This window comes from Juglans regia, chromosome 16 (genome assembly GCF_001411555.2).
Source record: "Juglans regia cultivar Chandler chromosome 16, Walnut 2.0, whole genome shotgun sequence".
Taxonomy (NCBI): domain Eukaryota; kingdom Viridiplantae; phylum Streptophyta; class Magnoliopsida; order Fagales; family Juglandaceae; genus Juglans; species Juglans regia.
In genome coordinates, this window is record NC_049916.1 from 1,748,558 (window position 1) to 1,759,121 (window position 10,564).

At 39.4% G+C, this 10,564-nt stretch overlaps 1 protein-coding gene across 2 annotated transcripts; it reads left to right on the forward strand.

Annotated features, from left to right (window-relative positions):
- The first annotated feature begins 433 nt into the window (after positions 1-433).
- Positions 434-9,453, forward strand: LOC109004586 (zinc finger CCCH domain-containing protein 13-like). 2 transcript variants are annotated; one of them, XM_018983178.2, is made up of 5 exons: positions 434-1,459; positions 5,224-6,163; positions 6,782-8,165; positions 8,262-8,345; positions 8,715-9,453. In XM_018983178.2, exons 1-5 carry the CDS (start codon positions 886-888, stop codon positions 9,402-9,404), a joined length of 3,672 nt encoding a protein of 1,223 aa, XP_018838723.2. In that variant the 5' UTR covers positions 434-885; the 3' UTR covers positions 9,405-9,453. The 2 variants fall into 2 exon arrangements, with proteins under 2 accessions (XP_018838723.2, XP_018838726.2); XM_018983181.2 differs by having other exon boundaries at positions 1,377-1,464.
- The last annotated feature ends 1,111 nt before the right edge of the window (positions 9,454-10,564 follow it).

Consider the following 10,564-nt stretch of genomic DNA (forward strand, 5'->3'; position numbering starts at 1 on the left):
GAACTACCGCTGTCCAACGAATAACGTTTTTCGCTTATATTATAATTGGATTATATGATTTCTCTTGTGGAGGCTGTTCATCATACAATTTGTCATTATTTTTTGTCATTTGTCAAAGATATAAAAGAAATTAGAATACATCAGTGCACTTGGATTTAATGAGTTTATGTGGAACCCAGCAAGCACGTCAGGTCGAACAGATAAAGGGGGTATCCTGATCGCTTAGTTCCGCATTGCCTCTGTCGGGACTCGGGAGCACCCGATTACTCAGCGTTGCACCTTCATATTTCTTACTAGCGCGTCACCTTTTTATTGGACAGTCACTGAGACGTGGTCACTTCCAAGACTACAGTGAATCAACACCAAAACCCCCAAGGAATCTTCCGTCAAAATACCAAGGGTAATATAGTCATACACCCACCAAGTCCGCTCGGAATCTGGGCCTGAGACTCCCTTGGCCCTTAACTTCATATACAGTTCCACATTTATGCCCCTCCTCTCTCGGTGGCTCTCTCGTTCTTTACATTTGATTTCGATCCCAATCTCTTAACACCCCGGCGATCCCTTCGTACCGATGAATGGCCGTCCTGTTGCCCTACTTCCGTCCACTTGTTAGGGTTTTTGTTTTCTTATAGTGGCCGGGCGGTTCAACGTCAGAATGTTTCGAAATTAGGGTTCGGGTTTCTGATTGGAGTGCTCGATTTTGTTGAGAGGCTTCACGGCTGGGGTTCTGATGCCTAGTCTCATCGGCGAACAACCGTTCGGGTTCTCGAGACTAGGGTTTTGAATTTCGATCTGAGTGCCAAATTTTGCTGAAGAATTTGAAAATAGCTTTTCCGTTTTGGTTCGGGAGGCTCCTGTTCGGTTTTCTAGTTTGTTTGAAAGATGCCGAAGAGTTCGCGGCACAAATCGAGCAAACACAGTTCGAGGGAAGTGAGGGAGTACTCGGACTCGGAGAAAGATTCGAGCTTGAAGGATCGGAAGGGCAAAGAAGAGATTGGCGGTGGCTCTAGGGGTTCGAAGGAATCAGGCTCGAGTGAGAAGCGGAAAGTAGATTCTCTGAAGGATGCCAAGGACCTGTACGGGTCTGGGAATGGGGATTATTCTGAAGATCATGGCCCTTCAAAGCGAAGGAGGGAGCGGGCTGCCGACCGAGTTAGCGATCGGTGGAATGGCGGCGATGATGATCGGACTGAGGTTTCAAAGAAGTCCAAGGAGTCGAAGGCTATGGGTGAATCGAAGAGTAGTAGTAGCAGTAAGAGGAGAGAGGAGGGTGTGGGAGTGAATGGTGAGAGTGAGGAGGCAAGGAAGAGTAGTGGGAAGCACCGGGATTCGGGTCGAAAGGAGAGTAGGGAAGTTGGCTTTGAAAAAGAGAAGAAGAGTAAAGATGGGAAAAGTGAGAGGTCGGCCATTGATAACGAGGAACAGCGGGAGGCAAAGAAGGGGGTAGAAAAAACTGGTAAGGTAACTGGTTAGATTGTTGGTTAATATGATTTTCTGTGATTTGTAATCGCATTGTAACCTTACCCTTCTCTTGTTATGACTAAGGATGGATGTTAAAGTTTTAGAACATTAGGTCGTATCCAGCATACGAACTAGATACCGTTAGAACTTGAGGTTTTGTGAGTTATTAGGGAGGACCTTGAGGTTTTTGAGTGCTGATCTCAAGCATCATAAGTGGAAGAATATTTTCTTTTTGATCTAGTTTTACATCCCCAATTCCCCATTACTTTTTGAATTAACTTTGTGCCATTTCAGTGGCCGAGGGGCCTAAATACATTAGATTGCTTACTTATGTTTATATCTTAGTTATATCTCTAGATCTTCTAAAAAAATATTTTAGATATTTCTCATGTTTTCTTCTGATTGGAAAAAATGATACTAGTACATTGTGATGCGATAGTCTTACATATCCAGCAATTGTTATCATGTTTATTACAAGAAAACACTGCCAAGTGTGTTTCTGCTCCTTAACCTGAAGCAATTATTAGAATTAGAAGCATCATGATTACTAATTAGGAGCACCATTTTACGTAGTGCCTAAGATGCACTGTAGCTATGCTAAAGAAGGTAGCTATTGAACTTCAAAATCTAAATTGTTAGTTTATTTATTATGCTAGTCCAATTCATGGGATTGTGTAATGAACACCACAAGTTATTATGCTAGTCCAGTTCTCGAGCCTATCAGAGTTTTCTCTGCAGAATGTGTGGGATTTGGAGAGAATGGGAGTTAGATTAACCAAACCAAGTGAAGTGTTATGCCTTTTTTTTTTTCCTGGATTTTCTCAAGATAATCATGGGTTTCAGCTTATTTTACACGAGTTCTGATTAATTTTGTGGAATAATGTTTCAGGATTAGTAGTTAAAGGTGGTTTATTAGTAGTCAAGAGAATTAAATATTGGGAACAAGGTATCTTTCCTGAGATACAGATGATACATGCATGTTTTTACACTTGAATTAAAAAAAAAAAAGAATGTTAAAACTTATTGCATACAAATTAATGTTATACCATTTGTATGTCCACAATTATGTCCAGATCCTATGAGAAGATATTCATTTTTCTGAACTTAGTTTTAATGCCAACTTAATTGGATTGACTATTTGAATAATTTTTTCCATCTTTTACTTTCTAGGTCAACATACTTTGTTAAGTCTTTTGTAATGATGTCTTTTTGTGTCGCCACCCGCACCGTTTTGGGCATTCCTCTGCATTCTTTGGTACCTCGGATTTTACCACAGTAACACTAGAACTAGCAACTGTGTTGTAATACCATTTTGGGTGTTCCCTGGGAGATAGTTATAACAATCATAGATGGATCTTCCCTTTTTTTTTTTTTTTTTTTTGTTTCTAGTGTGATGTAGGTATTTCCTTTGTATATGTATAGTGTCATAGGTATTCTTGGGGATTTTGCATATGTCTCAGAAATAAATTCTTAGCTCCTAGCCTTTTCTATTCCTAGTTTGTATTTAGGTGTTTTTTCTTGTATACTTCCTGTGTACTTAGGCTATGCCTATTTACTTGTTAATATAATTCTCTTATTACTTATATAAAAAAAAAAAATCTTAGCAACCCCTAAGGGTTGGCTCAAGTGGTAAAGGCCTTGGGCTTGGGGGTATACTCCCCCTAGGTCTAAGGTTCAAATCCCCTTGGGTGCAAACAATCTCTAGGGGCCATCAGACTAGATGATTTTTCTCTTGAATTACCCAATGTGCACTTGTGAGAAACTCCTTGCCGAGGGCCTGTGTACCCTCAAGATTAGTCAGGACGCTGCTCCCGGACACTCGGTGCCAATCAGAAATAAAAATAAAAAATTCTTAGCTTTTTGTTAATTGTGATTTGTTGAGTCAGGTTTTATTTTTCCAGATATTATTATGAAGTAATGTGCTTGGTTTGAGTTTGGGGTGTGATTGCTCGCATGATATGACTTCAATGTTCAGCATTCTGTTTGTATATTCCTGATTTTTAATGCACTGCCCACCTAACTTATCTTTTCTGTAATTATACCGATAAAAAAATTATCTTTCCTGTAATTATCTTTCCTGTAATTATGATAATGTCTCCTGTGTTCACTAATAACATTTCTCTATTTTAGTATTAATCTATTTTCTAGAACATCCTTCTTTTCATGTGTTTGGTGCCCATCTAATGTGGACATACTGAAAGCAGGCTGATGATTTCTTTTTTTTTTTTTAGATGAATAAAATTTTTATTGAGACAAGTAACAAGGCAAAGCCAAGTACCCATGAAGTATACAAAAACTGAACCTATTACATGTCAGGAACTAGAAAAAGAAACAAGAAAATCATGGACACTAGTTCTATTAAATACAATAGCTGAAGCCCACTGAAATAAGGAATTAAAGAAAAAACATCTATTCCAAACAGCGGCTATTTGCACATTACCCCTTAAACCTCTCCAGCAAGTAAAAAGGTCTACCACCCACCTTGGCATCACCCAGGCCATACCACACCTATTGAACACTTCATAACATTACAAACTGGTCACATCACAGTGATTGCATAGCTTTTCTTGGATTAACTATTGCCAAATCATGCCTTGAGGAGAACACAAAAATAATTGCATATACATCTGCTTGGTATGATTACTCTTTATGTTTTTTTTTTAAATCACAAACTCCTTGATTACCCTTACATCCTAAGTAGTATTCAGGGTGAAATTCATGCTTGATCATAGTTTGCGGTTGCTTGTTAAAAAGCTTCGTCTTACTCATAAAAAAATAATCTGTGGTTGCTCATCATGGCATGACAACTCCTTTTCCAGTTTTTTGAAGATATAATGGTGGTTGAGCCATTATATAATATTTTAGTAATAGTCCTCTCAATAAAATAAAAAAAGAAGAAACATTCACTATTGTAACTTTTCAACTGCCTAGGAGTCTCAGATAAGTATTAAGCTTGAGTGAGCCATACGAGGAAATAGCATTTTATAATTGTATGCACTGCAATTATACCTTATGAAAGACATGTATCGCATAGGAGTGTGGAGAACTGATGTATCCGTAATCTTTGGTAAATTTTCTATCGGTTTTTGCTCTTGATTTTTCTTGATAAGAAAGGAAAGTTGACGTGGAGTACAATATATTATTTTTGAACGACCTTGAATATGGTGTTAGTCAGTTTTCACAAGTAATTGTGCTATTGAACTTTTTTTTTTTTAATTAGGTGCTTCTCTTGTATACAGCCTGTGTGCAGGGGCTTTGCCTTTTATGTCATTTAATAAAAAATTTTATTAACCATACAAAAGTTGTGCTAATGAAGAGCTGAGTCGTCGATATTACATAATTAAACTTTGTTTTGGGAAGAAAGTGTTTTATTAATAAAATTAGTATGTAAATGTGTTATATAACAAATGCTGTAAACTCATAGTGGCTTAATTCATGAATTGAGTCAACTGGGTGCTTTTATGCATTCATTTTTCTTATGATAACTTGATTGATCAACAAAGAATCTTCTTAATTTCAAGTTCAACTTAAACAAGTATTAGTCTGACTTGTGACCTAGTACCCTGCCTCTTTTATTGTTATTTCCCTTATTTTTTCAGTGGACTTCACACGTTTTATTAATGAGATATGACTTATTTAAGAAAACCATAAATGAGATATGAAGACTGTGTTATGAACTTTTATATGAAAACCATGTAGATGATCCAAACTTCTCTGGTTGGAACTCCAATTAACATCTTCAGTTCTACCTGCTTGTAGATTTGAATGCCCAGGATGAGCTGCGAAGTACTGATGAAAACCAGCTTGAGAGACGAATGAGGAAAAGAAGAGATGGTTCTGGTGATTGGGAAAGGCATCAAGATGACATTCGAGAGATTAATGATAGACGATTATCATCTAGGGATGATATTGGCAAGGATGGACGACAGAAGGATGAAAAGCGCAAGGATGAGAGGTGTAAAGACAAGTATCGGAATGACATGGATAGGGATAACAAGCACCGTGATGAGAAGAAAAGTGATGAGCACCCTGCCAAAGATCATACTAGCATCAAATCTGATGATAAGCATGCAAAGGTTGAAAAGGATGCTGCAGAAATACGACATAAGAGAATCAAGGACAGTGACCGTGATCGAGAGCGTGATAAGGATTGTGTCCGGGAGCGAGACCGGGATCGTGAGCTAGAGGTTAGCCGAGATCGTGATCGTTGCCATGACCATGAACGTGATGGAGACCGTGGGCGTGATCGCAACTGTGATCGTGACCGTGATAGTGAGCGTGACCATGACCTAGATTGGGAACGTGATCGGGATCGTGACCGTGGTAGGGATCGTAGTCGTGATTGTGGGCGTGAGCATAACCATGACTATGATCGCGACCGAGAGCGAGACCAGGACCGTGACCGAGATCGGCATCGTGACCGTGATGGTTCCCATCTTGATGACCAGAGTGCTAGATACAAAGATGGCAGGGGTAAGAAAAGATCACCGGATGATCGTGATGATTCTAATGATAATAAGACCAGACTTGTCAAAGCTCACTATCCTGACATGGAAAATAAATCTTTCATTGGTGGTAAAGTTGAATCAGATGCTGATAGGGGGAGATCTCAATCACGCCAACCTCATGTTGACACTACTATTAGTAGCAACAGACTGAGAACTTCGCCCAGCTCCAGTGTTGGTGCAGACGAGTACAGGTAGTTGTCTTACTTCCACTCCATTTGGTTGGGAATCTGGTTGGAGTTAGCATATTTGTTTATGTAAATTATCTTTTGAATTGTCTTTGCTCTGTTAATTTTTATGGTGATTTTCTAGGTATGCTTGTGTTAGTATTTATCACTATGAGGCTATTCGGGTTTATTATATTTGAAACAGGTTCTTGTACTATGTTAAAACTGTCTCAGGCAAGCCTGCTTAGAATTGCACTGTGGCAAACTCTTTGGTGACATAAGTTTTGTGTCACATGAAATATACTTGTTGGTCCATGTTTATGGTTGTTCATTTGTTGCCCTAGGAAACCATCTTTAGTTGTATACTAGTTAAAATTATTTTGATTGTGGGTCCATGGTTAAGAATGGTGATATTATGTGTACATTGCTGTGTTGATCTTGTTGAGAAAATAGTACTATGAGTGATTGTTTTGTAACCAACATTTATGTCTCATTTGAGATGAAATATATGGAACTTGAAATCACATGAAATTTTTTTAAAGGTCAATAGAATTTTATTGGTTTGTGATTTGACCCATATATATTCTTTTGAAGCATGTTGAATTCATAGTAAATTTGAATTACTTTTATTTCTTTGTGTTTCAGGCATTTAAACCCAGAAGATATTAAGTACAGGGATAATAAGTCTGAACAGAGGCCCAGAGCAATTTCTTTGAGAGAGGTAAGTGTTTTATCTGGAGTGCCAGAAAAAGGTACCAAGTACAGATCCACGGAGAATTCCATCAAAATGGATGACATCCATTTAGGGGATATGTCTACTGAAAGGTCTTCAAGTTCCAAGGCATCACCTAAGGGCTTTGTTGAAAGATCTCCTTCATCTACAAGTATTGACCGAAAATATATGAATAGAACTGGTGTTAGACGAAGTCTTGATATTGAAGAAACAGGGCGGAGGAGCGTTGCTTCTATTGATGCAAGAGATTTCTCTACTACTGAGGACAGACTGTATCGTGACCTTCCATCAGAAAAGCCTCTTTTGGATGATTCCCCTCGGGCAGATTCACCTTATTACAACAGAACTGGTCAGAGCAATGTGTCTTCTTTGATTCCCCTACCATCTGCATTTAGAGCTGGAGGTGACAGCCCTTCTTTTGTGGGTTCATTTGAAGAAGATGGTAGACTGAACTCCACTGCTCGTTATAAGAGGGGTAGTGATTCCAGTTTGGCAAGAGGACATGGAAACGTGTGGAGAGGTGTCCCAGGTTGGTCTTCACCTGTACCAAATGGCTTCATTCCTTTCCAACATGGACCTCCTCATGGAGGTTTTCAGGCAATGATCCCACAGTTTCCGTCACAACCTTTGTTTGGAGTTAGACCTGCTGTGGAAATTAACCACTCTGGGATTCATTATCATATCCCTGAAGCTGACAGGTTTTCCAGTCACTTGCGCCCAGTTGGCTGGCAGACTATGATGGATGGTTCAGGCCCTCCTCCTCACTTGCATGCATGGGATGGAAGTAATGGTTCAGGCCCTCCTCACATATATGGGGGTGCTGAATGGGACCAGAAAAGGAATTCGATGAATGGTAGGGGGTGGGAATCTAATATGGACTCGTGGAAAGGACATGATGGTGATATGAAAAGGGACTTGTCTTCCCCATCCCATAAAGGGGATCATCCAGTGCAGGTCCCTGTAGATGATACTCTGGCTGTGAGGGCAGGTCAGAGGTATCATAATGAAGAGAACCATCAGGAGGTTTTGGCAAAAACCACTGAAATAAGTTTCACAGGCACTTCTCCACCACAAGAGACTTCTGAGGTTCTGCCTAAACCTGGCCATGGGAATGCAGCTGATCATTCTAAATTTTTAAGCGATGATCTTTCTCATTTCAGCCGCTTTTATCTTTCTAAGCTTGATATCTCAGCAGAATTTGCACATCCTGAGTTATATAGTCGGTGTATAAGCTTACTGGATATTGAACAAAGCACAGCTATGGATGAGGACACCACTATGGATGTATATGTGGAGGTAGAGAATCTTGACAGAAGTCTGTTACTTGCTTTGCTTTGGAAAATTTCTAGACTTATTGATAACTGTTGCATCAATTCTTTTATGATGTGACAGGATGGAGGAAGAGCAGGTCTTAAATACTTTAATAACTTATCGAGTCATTCGCTTTTTCCTGCCATAAAAGATTCTGTTCTTCAGGTAAATTTTATGATGGATGTACATAGTAAAAAGTTGCTACTCCTGGATATTTATTTTTAGGTTGTTTTAGTCGTCACTTGTAATGGTTTGCATAGTAGCGTGTCTGTGGGCTACAACTGGTGGTGGTCAGGATGCACGCTTCTAATTAGAGGCTATTAAAGTCTTCTATTACTGGAACAGAAATCTTTACTTTAAAGCTAAATAATACCTTTAGTTGCCTAGTATTTACGTATGATAGTTGCAAACTAATCATATCTGTTTTCTCTTGTTGGACAAAGAATATTTGCCCAAATTTTATATACAAGACTAAATGTATGTATGGGTATTGATTATAGATTCTAGTTAGTTGACATGCTTTCTGACTTGCAGAGAGCCATGAACCTCTACAAGAAGCAGAGGGTGGAAGTAGTGGGATTACTGTCAATTAGAAGGGGAACATTAGGCATTATTTCGGCATCAAACCAGGAGACAGTAGAAGAGCAAGCCCTTGTCTGTGAGGTGGTGGAAGCAGAGGAGCCAGTCCCTACTATGGACGTTAAAGTGCCAAGTGCGCACATATCAACTGTAGATCAGAATAAAGTGGAAGCTGTTTCAACTAATGTCTTGCAGGAAACTGTGGAGTCAGTTTCATCCCCCGCTCCGGGGGTGCAGAATTGCATTGGTACCCCTCAGATGGAAGCACGAGGCCAGGCTAGTGGTGGTGAGAACCCAGGAGAACCACTGCCAGTTTCCAGCAGTGAGAACAAGGTCAGCATGCCTCCCAAAGAGATGAATTTGGACGTTGCAGATGGGGCTTGTCTTCTGACACGGGAAAATGATACACAGTCGACCACCAATTTCCCCATGGATGGTGAGAACATCAACTGGGTTGGCAAGACCACCAATGGCAGTAGCTCTTCCTATTGTGCAGAGGAAGGGCTTTTGAGTGATGCCATAAATGGGCCTAAATGTTTTCCGGTTGGTTCTCCAAGGGCTTGTGAGGCTTTGATGCCTGGGTCAAATGAGTCTGAGTCGGTAATTTTAAGTCGGATACATCGTTCTCCTGAAAGTACACATTGAGACAATTTCTATAACTCTGCTTTCTTTATTGCATTTTTGGTTTAAGGTATTTTTGTCGCTTCTCTTCAGTAAGGAAATTAGAACAAAATGAAAAAAGAAAAAAAGAAAAGAAAAAAGAAAAAAGGGAAATCTCCTCTTTTGGTCCCGTGACAGGGGGGTGGTCAAGCTCCACATCATTTTGTGCGTTTATGCCAGATTGTTGTGTGCTGTGGTCCTCCTCCATTGAAGCCCATTCTTGAGAAGGTCAGGTATCTGTGTTCTCCTTTCTTTGCTTTTTTAAGTTTTAGGTCGAAAGGGTTAGTGGTATACACGAACACTCTCACAACATGCCTGCATTTAGGTTGGACAACAACTACCATTTATATTTTCTTATTGTTTTTTTTTAGAATGCGCACACTCACGCAAGCGTGCATGCTCGATGCACGTACCTGCACTTTGAACAATGACCAAAGTAAATACATTCCCCCATTTGTGGCTGGTCCATCGTTGGTTTCTAAATTTCAATATGATATGCATTAAAAAAAAAAAAAACTGGATGGTACATTGGGCAAGCTCCTTTTTATGCCAATTGGTCTATAAAAGGGGCATACAGTCCATTTTCTTTATCACAATAGACGGATGAGTCAATATCAGACATTTAAAATGTTCCATTCTCTAGAGCCACATATTTATCTCCCTCTTTTATTCGAGAGAGAAACGGCAAGTCTTTTGGACAAAAGAAAAATCCGAAAATAAAAAACATATCAGAGTATTTTTGTAGAAAAAAAATTATGAGATAGATTACTGCAACTCTGATATTCACATATATCCTAGTAAAGAAAACTCTGTACTTCACCTTAAAAATGAAAAATGTGTTATATGTATAGTTAAAATTATTAAATGGGAAATATGCTCCCGTTATTGCTACCCGTTTTCTTTTTTTTCGTTTTTTTTCTTTTCTTCCCTCCCCCGTGCTGCTGACCCCTAAAGGAAATGAAATTGAGGTTTGAAATATGGTTTCTTTCTAATAATGAACGGCCATCGACGATGTCTAATACAATTAATGGAAATTATCTTTTGGGAGGGGTAGAGGAGGGTGGGTTCCTATTTTAGTCTCCGCTGTATTCCAACCTTTCCCATCATCCAAAACTGACCATTGGGGGAGAAACTGAAGGTATTTA